An 18,300-nucleotide genomic window follows, 5' to 3' on the forward strand; every position below is an offset into this window, starting at 1 on the left:
GGGTTGCGGCGGAGTGAGGCGCCAGTGTGGGGTGGGCGGGCGGAGGAGGCGGGGGGTTCGCGTTCTGCTCAGCCGCCTGTAGGCCTCGGCTCGGTGCCCGCCTGTGAGGGGAGCGGCGGGGCTGAAGGCTCCCGGCTCGGCCTCTGCGGGCTCCTGGCCCGGTTTGGCGGTGGCCTGGTGGGGGACGGGCTGGGGACAGCGGCTCCCGGGCCGGGGAAGGGGCTCTTGAGGCGAGCCCCCCTCAGGGCCCTGCTGAGGGGGGCTCGCCCTCAGCACCCCGTGCGGGCGGCGTTTGGGTTATTTCATTAAAAAAGGGGAAAAATCCAGGTTGAGGGAAGGATATCTGCTTATTTATGTGCTTATTTTAAATTTCTCCACTTGGTTCTTTTCAGGAGGCACAGTGGCTGTGGCAGGAGCTGCGTCCTGGCAGCGTCAGGCAGCGCCCTTCTAAAGGACGGCTTGCAACCCATCAAAAAATGCATAAATTTGAGTGAATAATTGGTTGACTTGTTGAAATACCTGTCCTAAATTGAGCACAGTTCTTCAAAGGCCTTTGAAAACTCTGACCCTTCAAGATACATTCATATAAAACGCACACAATGTTCTCTCTCTGGGTTTAGTCATTCTCATTTTACTAATTGTACCTTTATTGAAAGGGTTTGGGGCTGAGGTCTGATTAAATCTTTGGTGAAATGGAGCTGAAGAAGCTAAACCAGAGCTCAGGCTGAAGAGAATGAGAATTAATAGTGCTTTAAAACTCTGATCTAAGCTTTTGGGATAGATGTAGTGTTACACACTGTTTAATAGTAAGATAGAGGCTGTATGCGTGTATAATCTAGCAGTTAAACAGCCCAAATGTGTAGTACTGGGCAGTTGATTCCTCTCTATACCAATAAAATGAAACCTGATCAGTGCAGGCACATAAATCTCATCACGGTGTTGATGTGCCTGGCCCCCAGACAAGATCCACCTCTGCCTTTGGAGCTGCTGCTCCTGCCTGACCGCAGCTGAGGCCGTGAGCGAGTGCAGCAGCACCGGTGGTGGGAGCGTGTCACGAGAGCAGCCTTTGAAATTGAGCACTGAGATCATTTCGTGCAGGGCAGGGAGCTTCCCTGCAGCTAATGGCCCGCTTTTAATCTGAAGAACATCAGCCTCTGGTGTTTAATAGCACTAATATACCCCGAATCCATTAATTTGTTTAGTCCCTTTTGAACTCTTTTAATTCTCTTGCTTCCCCGCGACATCCTGCCCCAGCAGGTTCACCTGTGGCCGAAGCGCTATGTGAAAAACTTGCTTCCTCTTGTTTGCCTTGGGATTTCTTCGGTGTCCCCAGCTTTTGTCTTAACCGTGTGCTGTGTAACTCTTCCTTAGCCTTCCTCGCAGTATCCATGACTCAGGAGCTTTTTATCAGCTTCTCCCTGCCTGCCCCACCGGTCACGTAGTTTGCGAACGTCCTCGGCTTTTTGGTCTCCTCGTGCGGGAGCTGACTTCTCCCTCTGGTGCTTGGGTAACTCCTCCCTGTGTCATCAGAACATGGCACAGATTTAAGCAGCAACGTAATAATGTTTGCTATTTTGGTTTTTGTTCCTTCCAGACGAGCTGCCAACGCTGGATTTGGCTGCTGCTGAGTTTTAACCAGTGCTCTCCTTGGAGCTATCGACGACAACCCCCAGATTTCTTTTTCCTGAGAGGTAACAGCTGAAGCTAACAATAACCCTGAGAGGTAATAGCTGAGTTAGAGCCTGTAACTCTGTGTATGATTAATTTTTCCAAGATGTTACTTATTGACATTAAATCCCATCTACTGTTGTATCCCATCACCCCGCTGGCTGTGTGATCTTTTCCCTGGTTCTGGGCACGAGGATTTGGGCTGATTTTGTCCTGCCCGTGAACGTTGTCACCTCAGCCCTCCATGAAATTGTTTATTCCTGCACTAGGATTTCTAAAAAAAAATTAACCAGTTACCTACAAGAGAGGCTTCCTTTCCTGTCCCCAAAATCCTGCTCTCTTGGAATCGGTCAGGAAATCGTGGTGAATCTCCACGAACACCTAAGTGAGAAGTTCCAGCTGAAAGTATTATGTGATGGCTGAGCCTGGTGTATGTAGGAAGACCTAAAATCTGCTAATTTCTGTTTTACTGTCTTTGTACAGAGTTCCCCTGTCACTATGTATGCGGCGTGAACTTACCCAGTTTTTAAAAATTATCGTGCACCACTTTAAAATGAGGAAAAAAAACACAATGGAAAGAAAAATCCTGTATACAAAACCCTGTCCACGGGACGGTCGTTAGTCACAGCTTTAATTTCAGTTTAATATTAAATGTTTAGCTTGAGTCTAACAGCGCCGGGCAGCTGAATGAGCTTGGCTGGGTTTTACCTACCCGCTGCTCTGCCTGGCGTTTCGCTTTGGCCTCTGGCCCTCAACCTCAAGAGATTATTCATTTCTGAGTACACAAGCTCAGGATAAACTGCTTAACTGACATTTGGAGTCTATTAATATCAGTCGTCGTGTTTTGGTCCGAGATGAAGCGGGGCCAAGCCACCAGTACCAAATTAACCAACCAAACAGGAGTTGTTTTATTTATTTATTTTGATTATTTTGAACCAAATCCTGCCATGTCGTTGATATTATAAAGGAACCAACGTGTGCTGTGGTCCGAGCAAGTCCAGAGTGAAAAATATCCAGGTCTCAGTCTTAAAGTGATTCTTGAAGTTTTGTTGCAAGCCATTGAAATGTGATTTATTTATTTTTTTAACCTCCTCAGCTCGTGGGATCAAGTGATTTGGGGAAGAAACGTGAGGAGGAGAAAACTGAAGTGCATTTCTAGCTGCCACACTTGGAGAAAACCACGACGTTTTCCTGAGAGGCTCCCTCCACGGCTCTGGATGCTCTCAGCTGCTTTTCCTGGGACAGAAACTCGTCTTTCTGAAGGATGTTGTGGTGCCTCGTGCAGGTTTGCTGCTTCTCCTCGCTCTCACCCTTGTTCCCAACTCAAGGGTCTGCAGACGTTCCCCTAAGGCACATCTCACCGGGGTGATCCGCCCAGGGATCACCCTGGATCTAATGGTCTCTCGTGATACCCAGATGCCTCCTGTTTTCGCTCACACTTAGAGATTTTAGGCAAAATCCTGGCCTTACAAAATCCATCAGGATTTGGGAGGGTTTCTCTTATTTTTTGGTGCATTGGCCTCAATGGCAGGAGCGACGTGAGTGAGTTTACCAGCACTGAGGTCTTGAGAACCAGACCCAGTCTGGCCACTTCCAGATAACGTGGATTTTTTTTAGCCCCAAAAAAGAAATCCTTTATCTCCTGCTCCCTTCTCTTGCTCAGGAACAGGGTCGTACATTCCCATAACCAGCTCTTAAAAATCCCCAAAGCCTTCTAGGAGCAAGGCTGTGACTGTCCTGAACATTTTCCACGTGTGCCTCCTGCTCAGGAGGCACCCGGGCGTGTTCCTGCCTTGAAAAACGCGAGCGATCCCACGATTAAATCAATCATGTCTCAACGGGACCTTCTGCTAATTGCCTCCTCGAAGCGAGGCTTCCCAAACCACTTCGTGCAGGCTGGGAGGGCTTTTGTCACGAGCACGCAGAGGGATTTCCCTCCTCAGTGCAGCTTCTGGCGAGCCAAAAGCAGTGAGGGGAAGCCGTGCCCGAGCCCCCTCTCCTGTAAGTGCACCGATTTGGGGCACCTGCCTCTCTTGTCTTGGTTTTGCAGGGTCTTAATTTCTCCTGATGCTTTAATTTCTCCTGAAATTAAATTTAATTTCTCCCAAAAAGCTTTAATTGGGCCATCAGATGATGAGGATCTTGCATGCCACTGCTGTGATGAGGGTTTCTTCTACGGCTGCTGTTCTTTTTGCTCTCCCTTAGGGAGTTTTAATTTTTTTAATGTTTTTTTTCAGCTCGAGCAAGGCAGTTACTTCACTGTGCCCATTACAGTGCTGACACCAGAGCTGGTGCTCCCAGCCTCATGCAGTTTGAAGCACTTTTGACAACAACTCCACGTGGGAGCAGGCTGGCTGCTGCGCAGGACGTTTGGAGGTGCCTGAGAAGACAAACCTCAAAAGGAACCCGTTGCTGCTGCAAGCACGACTTAAAACAAATCCCTTTTTTCTTTTTGGGATGTGGGGGTTGTTTAAAAATGAAGGGAGCCCGGCTTGTTGGCCACGCAGAGCGCAGCAGTGGGCTTCCTGGCTGCTTGCCCTTGCTGGAGGTGTCACCAGGGATTTTTAGAGCTGGGTTTTCACCAAAAGGGACAGTTTTTGGCCAGGTTTTGTCCCACACAGCGCAGCCGGGCGCATCTCTCCAGGCGGACGCAGCTCACGAATCAAAAAACCTCGGTGCCTTATCCTGCTGGAAGCAGGAAAACGTTTGGAAATGTGATGCGAGCGCTCCCTGAGAGCCTGAAAAAAAAACAAACCAACCCACTGGGGTCAAGAAAAAGCCACCGAACGTGTCTGTGGTTGCACAAACAGCCTCGCACTCAGAGCTCGCGCAGTTCCCCGTCCTGGCACGCCCGACGCCGGGGTGTTGCACACTCGGGGCTGCTGTGGCAGCAGATGGTTATCCCTCCACCATCCCCGCTCCTAAAATGAAAGCCTGGCTGCGTTTTGGACCCACGCTGCCTCTCGGTGCTCCCTCACCTCCCCTTTTTTATTTTTGGCACCGCGGATTTCCAGCTCGTGGCTCCTCTGCTCGGTGGTGCCGCTGGAAATTCCCGGCTGTTTTGGGTGCGCTGGCACAGCACAGCCTCCCCTCCCCGCGGCCGGGAGAAGCCAAGAGGGGAAGAGACACTCACGAGGTTTCCTTTTCTGCTCTTTGCCTCCTTATGCTTTTTTTTTTAACTGGCCTGTTTGCTTTTTTTTTTTTTTTTTCCCCTCTCCTTTCCCTTTAACTCTTTGCTTTCACTCCCAGCACTGCTCTTCCCTTCGTGGCACCTACCCAGCTTCAACAAATTCTCGAGTACCCTTTCATACGCAGGTCCTCTGCCAAGCGTACCTTGTTATTTTTTCCTCTTGCATCTAAAATCTTGGCCAATTTTGGAAGCTGAGCGGATCCAAGCTGCTGAAATGTGTCGCTCCTAAGGAAAAAAAACGAGGCACCGGGGGCTGTGCCGTAGATCAGGCTGATGGAAATGAGCTGGAGCTCCTCTATGGCCGGGGTGGGCAGCCCAGCAGGGCCATTTTGGGGGAAATTATCATCTTTGGGGAGCGTAATGAAGATCTGGGGTGCAGGGTGCAGCTTTTTGGGATCTCAGGCATTTATTCTCAGGCCTGTCCGTGTAAACCCCAACCTGCCTGTCCCCGCAGCCCCGGGCTCGTTCCCCAGCCAGCCCTGGCTCTTCCCCTCCTCTCCATTCAGCAGAGAAAATTAATAATTAACAGCCTTGTCCTTTGGCATAGCACCTGCCGCCCGCTGGTGATGCCAGCCCAGCCGTAGCCTGCTGCCTGTTTGCTTTTCCCACCCACGGTGTTTTTGGGGTGGGATCTCTTCCTCTGCCCCCATCCCTTTGGTGGCACCGGTGTTTGTAAGGTCCTCCCGGCCTTCCCCCTTCTGCACGCCACCCCAAATGGCTTCGCTCCTTCCCTGGGGAGCTTCAAAAGCTCACGCCGCCCTCCCCCTGCCTGGGTTGCATCTTTTGGGCAGCAAAATAGGGAGAATATTCCCCAAACCGCCTGCCCTTGGCTTTGGTGGGGTCTCCTGGGTGTCCCAGCAGGCTGCCAGCTCCCTGCAGCATTTCTGCCTGCTGCTGGGGCTCTTGTGCCTTCCTCAGGTCATGTGCCATGGATTTGGGGTGAGATGCTGCAGAGGATGTACAACTTGTTCTGTTTTTTTTCTCCTTCTGCTCGTTTTTCACAGAAACATTTGAAGTTTTGTGAAACTTTTTTTCTCTTTTTATGACAGATGCTTTGGTTGCCCAGAGGGATGGCAGAGAAGGGGAACCCTGCGTGATTTCCCATCCCAATTCAGCTACAGACCGGGGAAATCCCATTTTTGCTGCTCTAAGAACACCAATCAAATCTGGAGAAGCCAAAACCGAACGGTTCCAGCAGACTCCGATGAAGAAAACCCTCTTCCAGGCAGGTTTGCCCTTCCTGTTCCCAACACACACGGCCCCAATAATTGCAGGGGCTCCACAGATCCTTCTGCCCCCTCATTTCTTCCCAGTATCACCCAGTGACCATGGGAGACGTGGCCCAAGTTGGGACAGACCCGAGCCAGCCCCAGCAGCTTGCTCTGAGCCTTTGGGAGGATTTTTTTTTGCCAAACTCTGCTAAAATTGAGCAATCCCTCGGCGCTCGCCGCCTGCCCCAGTCCCAGCCTCTCGGCGCCTTTCTGCACAGCGCTGACCCCGCAGTGCTCCAGCTGATTGTTTGAGTGGTGTTTCCTCTTTCCTCATCTCTTTTAAGGGGATTTCACCCAATTTTGGCTCACATGCACTCTTCACACAGCTCTGAGTGGCTCCTTCACGTGCTGGGTGGGCAGCAGGACTCGGACACCGCAGGAATCATCACTGCTTCCAAAGCAACCCCAAGAAAAGAGGATTAGGGCACTATTTTTGCCTTTCTTCTCCTTTTTTACCACTCCCATTTCGGCTCGCAGGCTGAGAAGGGAAAGCTTCTGCTTTAGCAGAGCCGTTGGTGCTCAGAAAGCAAGGTGCCAGCGCCGGGTGCTGGAGATTTTTGCCAGTACAGCCCAAAATTGGATGCTCAGCTGCACGTTTTGGGTTCTGTGGCCTCAGGAGCGTGGCTTTGGCTGCAGCAGCGCTGCTGGGGATGGAGCAGAGCCAGGGATGGGGAGATGGGGGATAAGGGTCAGCACCCGGGGTGGGTGCTCGGTGCTTGGGTGTTCAGATACTCAAATGTTTGGACCTCGGATGCTCAGATCTCAGATCTTGGGTGCTGGGAAGCTCAGATCTTGGATCTAGGATGCTGGGATGCTCAGATCTCAGATCTTGGGTGCTGGGAAGCTCAGATCTTGGATCTAGGATGCTGGGATGCTCAGATCTCAGATCTTGGGTGCTGGGAAGCTCAGATCTTGGATCTTGGATGCTCAGATCTTGGATATTCAGATTCTTGGAAGCTCGGATGCTCAGATCTCGGATGCTTGGATGCTGGGGAGCTCAGATCTTGGATGCTCGGATGCAGGGCAGAAGCTGGCCACCTCTGGGAAGGGGAATTTAAACCCACAGCTGCTTGCAAATGCAAAATCACCCGTGCTGCATCCCCATGGGATGGAATTTGGCGTTTGTTAGGGGGGCAAAACCTCTGGAGCAAGGCATGGGGACGCCTCGGGCTTTGGAGGACCCTGAGCAGGGGTTGCAGATGTGCGGGGACATCCCGGCAGCGCTCACAGGAGTTATCTCAGCTGCTCCACGTAACTGCTGCTGCTCTCTGTGTGTGCTGCTCCCAGCCTCCCAGGGCTGCTGCCAGGCCCTCGGGGGGGAGATAAGCCGGGTTCTGTCCCTATCGGGGCAGCTCACGCTTGGGGTCGAGCAAAACCCGGCGCTGCTTCCCCTGTGGAGCCCTGCCGAAGGGCCTGGGGGGGAGCAGGGAGGGATTAAAACAGCAACGGGGGTGAATTCACGCATCCCCCCCATCCACAACCTGTCGCTGCTGGGAAGGAAAACACCCAGAGTGTGTTTTTTTTCTCGATGTTTATAGAGAGAAAAAGGTGCACGGAGAGCAGAAGATGAATTAACTCATCCCCTTCACCTGCCGGATGGCATCGCCGTGTCCTCAGCTTCTCCAGGAAGCAGCCACACCTTTCCCTCCTGCATTCCGTGCCGTTGCAGGCAGCACCGAGCCGATGCCACTGTTTTTTGTTTTTTTTTTGGGGTGATGCCCTTCCCTGTGGCACCCATCACCCAAACCAAATCCACCCCACAGGGCACCCAGTGCCCCACCAGTCCCAGGAGCTGCTCCACGCCTGCCTGGAGCGATCAAAACCCCACCACAAACCTTTCCCGAGCCCCCCAGGCTCAAAACTTCGTCCGAAATACCTCCGTGTCATCCTGCAAGTCATCAAAAAGTTTCTCGGGCAGCGCTGGAGGTGCCTCTTCCTCGGGCTCGGGGTTGTGGGGCTGTGAGCGCTGCGGTGCGCGGGGCGCTTTGCGCACGCGGGCGTACACGGGGCAGGGGCTGCCCTCACCGCACGGCTCCTCCTGGACGAGCAAACCCTGCTTGGGGTCGTCCCCAATGTCCCTAGAATCCCCACAGGGGTTGTCCCCAATGTCCCCAACGTCCCCAAAATCCCCCGTGGCACCGCAGGGCTTCCTCAGCATGCCACTGAGCTTCCTGGCTTTGTAGCGGATGCTTTCGTAGATGGGCCCCTCGCCTTCCCCCGCCGGCTCCACCGCGGGCGTTTGGGGCTCCCCGGGGACGAGCGGGAGCTGGCGGTGCCGCAGAAAATCCGGGGTCCTCGTGGGGGAGCCGGGAGGTGGCCCCACGAGGCCACCCGGGTCCCCCCCAGCGGTGCCATTTGTCTTGCTGCCTGTAGGGAAGGAGAGGTTGAGCGAGGGGGCACCCCGCTAATTTGGGGATAAAATATTAACGATTAAACGTGACGAAATGAGAACTCTGGAGGGGTTTCCCCCGCATGCCAACACCCATATTTCCCCCCCCAGCTCTTTGCTTTTTTACAAGAGCTGAAACAGAAAGCAAAGGCAAACCCAGGCGAGCGTCCCGGGGCTGCTGATGGGGGCTGTGGGGTGCCCGGAGCCGCCTTCCTGCGCCTCTCAAATATTTATTTTAGCAGGAGGCTCCAAGCTGGCAGCGGCTGGAGCTGGCAGAGCGCGGTGCCGAGCCCCGTGGTTCGCTCGAAAGGAGAAGGAGGCTCTGGGAGATGTTTTGGTGCACGTGAGCTGGTGTTTCTCTTCCTACTTTCAAGCTGTAGGGATGTGGGGTTTGGGGAGCGGGACCCCGGTGGGGGTGGAGAGGTGCAGGGCAGGGTCCGGGGCTGGGTTGTGTTGTAGGGTCGGATCCAGGCCGGTGCCTCGGTGTCCTGGTGCCCCGTGAGCATCCCAAGGGGGAAACCCCAATGGGAGCATCCCAAGGGGGGCGCCCCCATAGGGACACCCCCAGTTTGGGCATCCCAATGGGGCAATCCCAGTGTGAGCACTCCAATAAAATCCCAAAATAAGTGCCCCAAAGTGAGCATCCTAAGGTGAGCATCCCAAAATGAGCATCCCAATATGAGCACCCTAATATGAGCACCCCAAAGTGGGCATCCCAACGTGAGCACCCATCCTGTGCACCCCAACGGGCCGGGGCATCACATTTGGGGTTTCCCTTCTCAGCCTTACACCAACGAAACAGGGGAAACACAGCCAGGAGGGGTGGGAACGGGGTCCTGGGGTGCTGCTTGATGTGACCCCGTCCCCACGAGGCCCAGGAGCTGCCTGGGGTGCTGCGAGGGGTGCCTGGGCCCTGGCGATCTGATTTCTCCCCTCGGAGCTTTTCACGTTTTTATTTTAACGTTTTCTCCTTTTATTCCCGTGCAGAACGACGCTGAAAAACAACCCCTGGGGGAGGAACGGGCACCTCCTGGAGGGTTTTGCTACCGGGGTGAAATTTTTGGGAGCTGCGCGGGGCCGGCGGCCGGCTCAAAGTCCCGCGGGATCCCTGGGGCTCCTCCAAGTTCATCAAGTGAGTAAATCATTAAAATCATTAACGGCCCAGCGCCCGCCTCACCTTCAACCCCCGGGGCGCAGCGTGCACGCTCAGCTCGATCCCAAACTCCCCAAACGTGAGGGGCTGCACCCCCAGGATCCCCTCTCACCCTAAAGGAGCAGGAAGGGGGTGGCAGAAAGCCACGGCCGCCTGTCCCCTGCCCTGTCCTTGTCCCCACGCCGTGCCCTACCTGCTGCCACCGCTGCTCCCCCCTCGCTGGGACCTGGCTCGGGCACCTTCACCTGCAGCAGAAACAAACGGGCACTCGTGCACCCCCCCCAGACCCTCGTGCACTCCCCCAGGCCCTCGTGCCCCCCCCAGGACCCTCGTGCCCCCCCCAGACCCTCGTGCACCCCCCAGACCCTCGTGCACCCCCCCAGACCCTTTTGCATCCCCCCTTGCACTCGTGCACCCCCCACGACGCTTTTACCCCCCCCAACATTTGTGCATCCCCCCCAGAAAACCTCGTTTCATGCCCACACCACTCGTGCCCGCTCTTTTGGGGCTCTCTGCGGGTCTCGGGACCGTGGAGGGGTCCATCCACCCCCCCCCTTGTGCCCCCACCCCACAGCCCCCCATCCCCACACCCCCCTGCTCCTTATTTTTGGGTTGTGCTGGGCTCAGTCCCCCCCTCACCTCTCCTCTCTGACCCCCCCATGAAGCCGGGTCCCCCCCTGGGGGATGCTGCTGTCCCCACCCGGGTCCCCCTGATGCTTTTTTGGGGTTTTTGGTGTTTTTTTTATGGGGAGGGGGGTATGTGTGGGGGGGTGGATGTGGGGGCCGTTCCCCGAGCTGTCGCTGGGGGGCTGTCCAAGCCCGTGTGACAGCAGCGGGGACAGCGACAGCGGGTCGCGACGCCTGCGAACAACCCTTCGTTTTGGGGGAAAAAAGAGGAGATTTGGTCCATTGGGGCCGCGAAGAGGCTGGGAACGAGGCGCTGTCCCTTTGGCCAGCCTGCTCTCTCCTCCAGGGATGGAGGGGACGGGATGTCACCGGAGCTTGGGGATGGGACAAGGGGACACAGGGGACACGGAGGGGACAAAGGGGACACAGAGGGGACAAGGGGGTCACGACGAAGCCCCCCCAGGGCCTCACCACGCTCAGCACCCCGGGGTTCGGCTCCGTTGTCCCGGTGGCCCGGCTGGAGCAGCGCCCGCTCGCCCTGCGGAAGGATGTGGCCACCATCAACGGCCCCGTGGCCACCTTCGGGGCCACCCCGGGCCAAAAAAAAAAAAAAAGGGGGACAACCAACTCCTCACCGCTTCGGGAGGGATTTGGGTATGGGGTGGGAGGTTTAAATGGATGGGTTTATAACAGGCTTCCCAAAATCCTTCCCCGAGGCACCTACCTGGGGAAAAAGGAGCAGAGGAGCAGCAGCAGCAGCAGCCCCCCGGGGACGGCGATGGCCAAACCCCACGGTGACAGCGGGGCCATGGAAGAGGAGCTGAGGGGAACGAGGAGCACAGGTCAGGCTTGGCTTTGGGGTCTGGGGGTGCTTACGGGGTGGGGAGCACCCCCCAAGCATTTCCTGTATTTTTTTTGTAGGATTTCCATCCTCCTATCCCCACTGGCTCGGCCCGCGGAGGATTTGGGGTGGGCTGGGGACATCCAGCGCTGCCACCCGGCTGCCCTCGGGCTCCAGGAAGCCGTGCCCTGTCCCGGCTTGCTGGCACACCCCGGCTCGCCCCACAACTTTCGGTTTTGCCCCAAAATCCCACGTTTAGGGGCTCCTCTCCCCGTTACAATGATAAACAGGGAGGGGAAAATGGGTTGGGGAAGGGGCTGCATCCCCTTTTGCATCCCCACTGCGCCCCTGCAGGGCTCCTCCGACCCCACAAGGCTTCCCCTCCCTCTCTATCGACCCCATTCCCATCCTCCCCCAAATCCCAGCCCCACATCCCACCGCAGCCTTGCCCAGCATTCACTCGGGGCCCCCCCAGCAGGGAAGTTTTTGGGATGGGAGCCCAACAAATGGGGCCGGGAGCTGCCGAACAGGCTGAGCCCGCTCTGCCAGCCCTGCCCCAGCCCTTCCTGGGTGCTGGCAGCGCCGTCCTGCCCCCCCCGTGCCCAAAGTGGGGAGGGGGGCACCCCAAATTATCCCTCCAGCCTCACCCTGGGGCACCCAGGGGTGCCCGCCACCTCCCACCTTACCTCAATTTCCCCAGCTGCGTGCCGGGCTCGACCCTAAAATACCTTCAGCCCCCCATAACCCAACCTGGGGCACCCCAAAGCTTTGGACACCCCCTGTGCCCCCCCCGGGGGTGCAAATCTGCTCACCTGGGTGCTGTGGGACCCCCGGGGTGCCGCGGGTGTCGCCGGCTGCTCGCTCGGCTCAACTTTGGCCGGGAGCTGTGGGTGGCACCCGCCGCGCCCTGTTGGCCTCCTGCGCCTCGCCCGGCCCCGCTGCACGCTGTCGGCTGCTGTGGGTGTGCACTGGGAGCCCCCAGACCCTAAACTGGCACCCCAAAAGGGTCCTGAGCCCCCACCCCAAGTGCTGTGGACCCTGTCCTTCCTGGATCCCAAAATATCCTGGATTTGGTCACTGCGGACCCTCCTCCATCCCGGATCCCTTCCCTTCCCTCCTATTCAACCCCATACCACATAGTGGCATCAAATTAGGGAAAAAGATGGGTATTTTCACCCTCTGTGGTTCTCCCTCACCCCCGTCCTCCCACGGGAGAGCCCCAAAACCCAACCCAAAGCGCTGGACAAGCCAACGCAGCCCGGCTCCAAAAAAAAACAAAAAACTTTTTGGCCACGGGCTTGCATCCAGCCCCCTGCCCCGTTGGGCTGGGGCAGCCCCCAAAACCCTTTTACATCGCCCCCAGCAGCACCAGGGACATTTTTCTCCTTGTGAGCCCGCCTGGACGGCGCCCGCGTGTTCTGCAGAGGGCAGCACGACCCAGGAGTTCAGCCCCGACTCCTTCCTGGGGCCATTTTTGGGTGCAAATCTGCGATTTTCAGCCAAACGCTTGACGGGCGATTCCCATGTGGGCGAAGCCTCCTCGCTGCCAAATTGCTTTACAAAAGCTCTTTGTGAAACCACAGCTTCTCCGCCTGGTTCTGGAAATGGGTAGGACTTAAACTCCTAGAATTTCTCTAGAATTTGGGCAAGCGACGGGCTGAGGGAGCTCAGGGGTGCTAAAAACCCACCGAAATATTGCTCTTACAGAAACCAGGCTGCGAAAGATGCGGTAGGAGGGCAAGACGAAGTGCTCCGTGCAAGAAGAACACCCGGAGAAGACACGGAGCTATCCCACCTGCAGACATCACTGCCTCCTCGCCAGCTCCTTCCAACCCCGAGCACCTCGGGGTGGAAAAGCAGCCCAAAGATTTCGGCACCCTGAGCCCCGTCCCGCACCCTCCAGACCCAGGAGAAGCGGTGACACTTGACGATCCCGGCCTGCTGCCTCTGGTAATTAAGCCACGTGTCTCCGGCAGTCATTTGTCGCCCTATTTTAAGCCCTCGGGAGCTGATGTGCCATTCTGACGTCCTTACTTAAAAATTTCATGACTTTTAAAATTTTCCACGAGGCCCAGAAACGGAGGCGGCGTTCTGCGCGGCGCTGCCGGGCCGCATGGCCGGGTCTCCTCCTCCCCATTTCCACCCTTACGGCTTTTGTATGGGGTTACCTTAAAAGCATCGTGCCCGAGAGCTGCTCACCTGCATTTAAAACCGTCAAAAAGCTCCATTTTTTCTCTTTTTTCCCCTCCAAGGGAGGTTTTGCTGCGAGCAACCCAGAGCCCAGGCCCTGCAGCACGGGGACAACAGCCCGCTGCATCCTCACAGTCCTTCCCTCATTAATTCCACGGGCCAGTTTTCGATTGTGGTTTCAGGGGTTTCTTCCTGAAGCATTTGTCTAACAGAACTTGCATTTATTTCACACAACCTTATTTATTTCATAGATTTTAACAGAATTTTACGAGGCACCATATATGGCAAAGACAGTTTGATTTTTGCACCTTTTCTTTGGCCATTTCTGACCGACGATACACACATACAACACAGATATTTCCATGTTTCCTTTTTTCTTTAAACACAAGCCCACATGCACGCAGACATACATGGGTCCTGGTGAATGAGACATTTTCAGGCTCCTTCCTTTGCTTTGGGTCGACACGAGGCGCGTGCAGGTCCTCCCTTTTGGTGCTGCAAATTCAGAAGGAACCCATGGGTTTGCTTCTGCTTTTAAATGCCAAACTGTAAATAGTTCTAACACAGCCCGTTTCTTTCCGACTTTCAGGTCCTCACCACGCTGGGCACTAAAACGCAGTGATTAAACGTGTGAATAATTGAAAGCTGAATGAACCACGCAGCAAATGGATTGGAATTGAACAGGGTTGAGTTAAGGAGAATTTCAAATGAGGCTGCTCTCAGAAAACTTCAGACACGCAGAAAAGGCAGGCAAGTGAACGCCAGGCCATCAGATCTTATATTTTCCTACAGGATCTTTCTTTTCCCTCCACAAATGTCCCAAGCATCAGAGAATTTGGGGATAAATGACACTGAATCCTCCCAGTTACAGACAGGAGGAGTATTTGTGCCCAGATGAAGGGCTGGGAAGAGCCTGGCTCCACCACCAGCTGCTGGGCTTCACCATAACATCCTTAACTGCATCTCAAAATGCAAAGGGGCACAAAAATGCTGAAAATTTTGGGATTTTTAAGCCATGGTCTGCAGGAAGCCCACAGCAGAGCTGTTCAGGGCAGAACCAGGAGGAGAAGCAAGCTGCTGAGCCCCTTGCGCAGCAGCGCTCTGCTCTGAAAGATGCTGATCAATAACAGATGAATGGGTGCTGATGGTTTTTGGTAGGAAAAAATGAAAAAAAGTATTCCAAAAAGACCAAGACCAAGTAGTAAAGATCCTGTGAGACAGCCTGATGGTTTTATATGAGGTGTTTTATAGCCGAGAAGAGCAGAGAGTGGGGTTGCCCATCACCTGGGAGCAGCATCGATTGGACCACGACAGAGAAATTCCCACTGTGTTTTATGGCCAGTCTCACTGCGTTGGGGGAACTGGAGCAAAACCCGATGGCCACATCCCCACCAGCAAGGGTAATGCTTCCCTGGTTTGGGGCATCGTCCCCTGCACTCGTGGGAACGAGGATGCTGAGCGTTCCTGCGGGCAGGAAGATGTTTGTGCGTGTAATTCACTGCTGTGTGAAACCAAGGGGCAAAATCCGAGCTCTGCTCTCGTTTTGAGCAGCAGAAATAATCAGAAATTATCAGGAATCAGCAGGAATCTGCAGGAATCAGCAGGAATCGGTGCTTCTTCGTGCTGCTGGGGACTTGATCCGGATTTTTGCATGCACAACTGAGAGCAGAGCCCAGCCACAACCCCGGCTCCTTCAGGTTCGTTCAGTGTTCAGGAGCCATCGCAAAACTGGCCGGGAGTTTTGCCCCCCAGATGGCATATTTAGGCATTTCCCTCCCTTTTTTGGGAAGCCAAAGTGCAGAAACCAAATCCACAGCATGCTTAAAGCGAGCTGGAGCTGGCAGCAGAGGGGCGTAAAGTGAAAAAGAATGGCTTGGAGACTGGAGAGCGTGCGTGCGAGGAGCCAGGCAGACAGCTCTGACAAGACAAGAGCAAATGAATGCACGAAACCTGAGACTCCGAGGGAGCGCAACAGCCCCAAACAATGCAGAATTGTTAAAGCAGAAAAAAAAAAAGAGCAACAAATAAGTTCCGAGTGGTCAGATTTCTTGCCAAGAGCTTTTTATTTTTTTTTTCGCACGGCGGAATGTAATAAAATAAACTGTTGGCAGGACTCCTGCCCGAAGAGGATGGCACGGAGGACGAAAGGATGGCAAGGAGGATGAGATGATGGCACAGGGGATGAGATGATGGCACGGAGGACGAGATGATGGCACGGAGGATGAGATGATGGCATGGGGAAAGGGGAAAAGAAGTGCCAGGGCTGTGGACACAGCGCTGGGGCCACCAAACCGCTTCGTGTCATTCTCCAAACGCCGCCTGGGGAAGCCCCCACGGCGGCAGGGCCGTTAAAAGCGACCGTGGGGCTGCGGTATTGATCTCAAGTGGAAAAAATGCAGCGCTGTATGGCACCAGCAGCGCCCGGCAGGATGAAGGGAGCCCCGTCCTCACCAAAGGAACAGCGAGCCCGGCAGCGGGGTCGCAGCGGCTGCGCCTGCTCCTTGGTGTCCCACGCCAGCTCGGCTCCGCTCCGTCTGCTCCGAGATCACAGCAGGAGGAGGAAGAGGAGGAGGAAGAGGAGAAAGAGGGAGGCAGAGCCACACAGCAGGCTGGTTTTTGGGGAGGGATGAGGCACATGTGGCCCAATTAGGAACAGCTGCAGCGTCGCCGAGGCACGCAGCGAGCGCATCCCCATCGGTGGCGCCGGAGCTCAGCATCCCACCCGGCTCTGGAGCCTCCCGGAGAAGGGAATCCCAAAGGGTCTCGACTTTTCACTCTTACATCCCTATTTCCAGGCCTTTTTGCAACGGAAAAATGGGAACGGGGAGGGGATTTTTGCTCAGCAGCTGGGTACAGAGGTGCCCGCTGGGAGCCTTGAACACGGCGTGCAGCCGGGGCACGCAGCATCCTCAAGCGATGCCTCAGGTCGCTTCCAAGCCCCCAACAATCACAAACACACCCGGGCTTTCCAAATTTTCCAAGTTTCCAGGTTTTTCCGAGCCCCAGCAGCGCCACGGGGCACGTGATGCGGCTGGCAGAGCTGGGGCAGGCTGGAGGGCAGCGCGGGGCGAAAGAGGCTCCAGAATCAAGAAATAATCCTGCAAAAAACCTCGCTAAAAATGATAATTGCCTTTATGAGAGCTGCCAAGGATCCGTTGGCAAGGGACTGAAAATGAGGCGGAATAAAAGAGGAAAGGGAACAGCGCAGAGAAGAAATTAATAGTGGGAGTGGCACCTTTTCACATCTAATTCTCATTTAAAACTTGCTGTTAGAAGAGGGGAATTCATCGATAGTGACACTTCACACTTTTTTTCTGCGACTGGATCGAAACCGCTCGCCCTCGCCACATCTTTATGGGAAAGGTAAATAAAATGATCCCCCTTTCTACACCAGGTTGTGAGGGCAAATCAGGACATTACGCATCTGTCTTTCTTCTTAGGGCCCCAAGGAGCATCCCGAAAGCCTGGGATAAGGAAAAAGGAGTTGTGCTGACCCCTCTCGCCTCCTTTAACCATGATATTCGTTAGGTGATGTGAAAGGACAATCTCCTTGTCTTCCACCTCTTAGCATCAAGCCCCCAGCCTGTTTTTTACCCCCTCGAGGAACAAACCCCCCAAACCCAGTGGAAATTCCCCCGTTAGGGTTGCTGTGAGGTCGTGCTGTCTGCTTGCCATCCCCCCAAGACCAACCCTGTGGAGGCAGCCAAGGCTGAGGGATTTGGGCAGCCAAATCCTGAGGGATTTGGGCATTTTTTAAGCATTTTACAAACACCCACCTGCAGCAAATATACCTGGGCTGTAAAACCCAAAGACACTCAGCCCCTTGTCTTAGGAAAACATCGAGGTGTGTGATCTGTGTGATGCTGAGAGCACTGACTTGTGAACTACGAGCTCCTGGAGATCTTGCTAATATAGGTTGGCTGATGAGCCGAAATCACATCAGTACAGAGCCTTTTCTATCAGCACAGCACCCCTACTCGTGAGTTTTGCATTAATAAATGTTAAAATCCTGTCTGGGTGAGGTCTGCCGAGCAGCAGAGATGGTCCCAGACTGATGATGTTAAATGTAGATGGTCCCAAAGAGCAGCTTGGGCGAAGCTTTGTTTTTTTCCCACTTGTGCAGCCTGGCAGCACTAAACCAACACCTTAAATATCAGCACCTCCAGGTAATTCTGCAGGTAACGCAGTGTTCGCTTCAAAGGAAGGAAGGGAAATCGAGGAACTTGAAGCAAAGCAGCAAAACTCGGTGAAAATGGCACAAGGCAAAGAGCAGATCCATGCGTTGGACTCGGAAACGCCACGTGTGCTGCACTGCCGTTAGCTGCAGGGAAACGAAGAGGATTTGGGCAGGAAAAGCTGAAAATGGCTTTTGTACACGGAGCTTCCTGCTGCCGGGATTTCTGTATCTCTCGTCGTGCATCGACTTGGATCTTAGGGATGGGGTTTTAGCACCTGAACCTGTTCCCAGTGCCAGAAGGTTTGATAACGTAGGTAATCCTGGAGTCCTGGAATGGTTTGGGTTGGAGAGGACCTTAAAGATCACCTGGTTGGCTCCAGGGGCGGAGAACCAGCACTTGGGCAAGCAAACACTGCGATTTTAGGGCTTGTAGGGCACCATGCCACCATGCACCCACTAAACAAAGCAGTACTAAGAGGGGGAAAACTGAAAGTCCTGTTCCTCTGACCCCCAGTCCCGTCTTCAAGTCGCCCATCCTCTTGGCAACGCCGCTGCAATCAGGTGGCAAAGCCACGGCTGCGTGTGCTTGCAGAGGAGCTCTGAGGCAAGCCAGGCGCTCTGCCTCCCTCCCTGGCTTGTCTCCACTTCGAATTCAGCAACTGGAGAACTATTATTGGATATTTCATACAGAGCAGATGGCTCTCGCGTTCGCTGAATCCTAAATGAAAATCACGAAGCCAGCAAGAAAATCAGATCCCATTTTTCGCTGCCCTTGGACTCGCTGCGGTCTCTCC

General features: G+C 54.7%; 1 protein-coding gene and 1 long non-coding RNA gene across 16 annotated transcripts in view; one reads left to right on the forward strand and one right to left on the reverse strand.

Annotated features, from left to right (window-relative positions):
* Positions 1 to 18,300, forward strand: part of LOC119716509 (uncharacterized) — a 24,978-nt gene continuing 6,678 nt past the window's right edge. For 5 of the 15 annotated variants that reach the window (XR_011808635.1, XR_011808631.1, XR_011808632.1 and 2 more), the window contains exons 1-10: positions 20 to 1,723; positions 2,765 to 2,953; positions 3,906 to 4,044; positions 5,908 to 6,087; positions 7,672 to 8,055; positions 8,758 to 8,861; positions 9,506 to 9,650; positions 11,015 to 11,140; positions 12,847 to 13,089; positions 13,919 to 14,079. Coding sequence is in view for 1 of the 15 variants with exons in the window: in XM_072036603.1 (XP_071892704.1) it covers positions 6,063 to 6,087; positions 8,761 to 8,861; positions 9,506 to 9,650; positions 11,015 to 11,140; positions 11,220 to 11,267; positions 12,847 to 12,872 (471 nt within the window). In the remaining 14 variants the exon portion in view is untranslated. Of the gene's footprint in view, positions 1,724 to 2,764; positions 2,954 to 3,905; positions 4,805 to 5,907; positions 6,088 to 7,671; positions 8,056 to 8,757; positions 8,862 to 9,505; positions 9,651 to 11,014; positions 11,141 to 11,219; positions 11,268 to 12,846; positions 13,090 to 13,918; positions 14,080 to 18,300 lie in introns of all 15 variants that reach the window. The other 10 variants (XR_011808640.1, XR_011808642.1, XR_011808639.1 and 7 more) reach the window with 10 other exon arrangements.
* LOC140002277 (uncharacterized) lies at positions 8,337 to 12,219 on the reverse strand. The gene is made up of 5 exons (XR_011808645.1): positions 11,952 to 12,219; positions 11,023 to 11,118; positions 10,770 to 10,836; positions 9,865 to 9,916; positions 8,337 to 8,496 (listed from the first exon to the last, which is right to left on the reverse strand). It is a non-coding gene; the product is annotated as an uncharacterized lncRNA (long non-coding RNA).

This window comes from Anas platyrhynchos, chromosome 3 (genome assembly GCF_047663525.1).
Source record: "Anas platyrhynchos isolate ZD024472 breed Pekin duck chromosome 3, IASCAAS_PekinDuck_T2T, whole genome shotgun sequence".
NCBI classification, from domain to species: domain Eukaryota; kingdom Metazoa; phylum Chordata; class Aves; order Anseriformes; family Anatidae; genus Anas; species Anas platyrhynchos.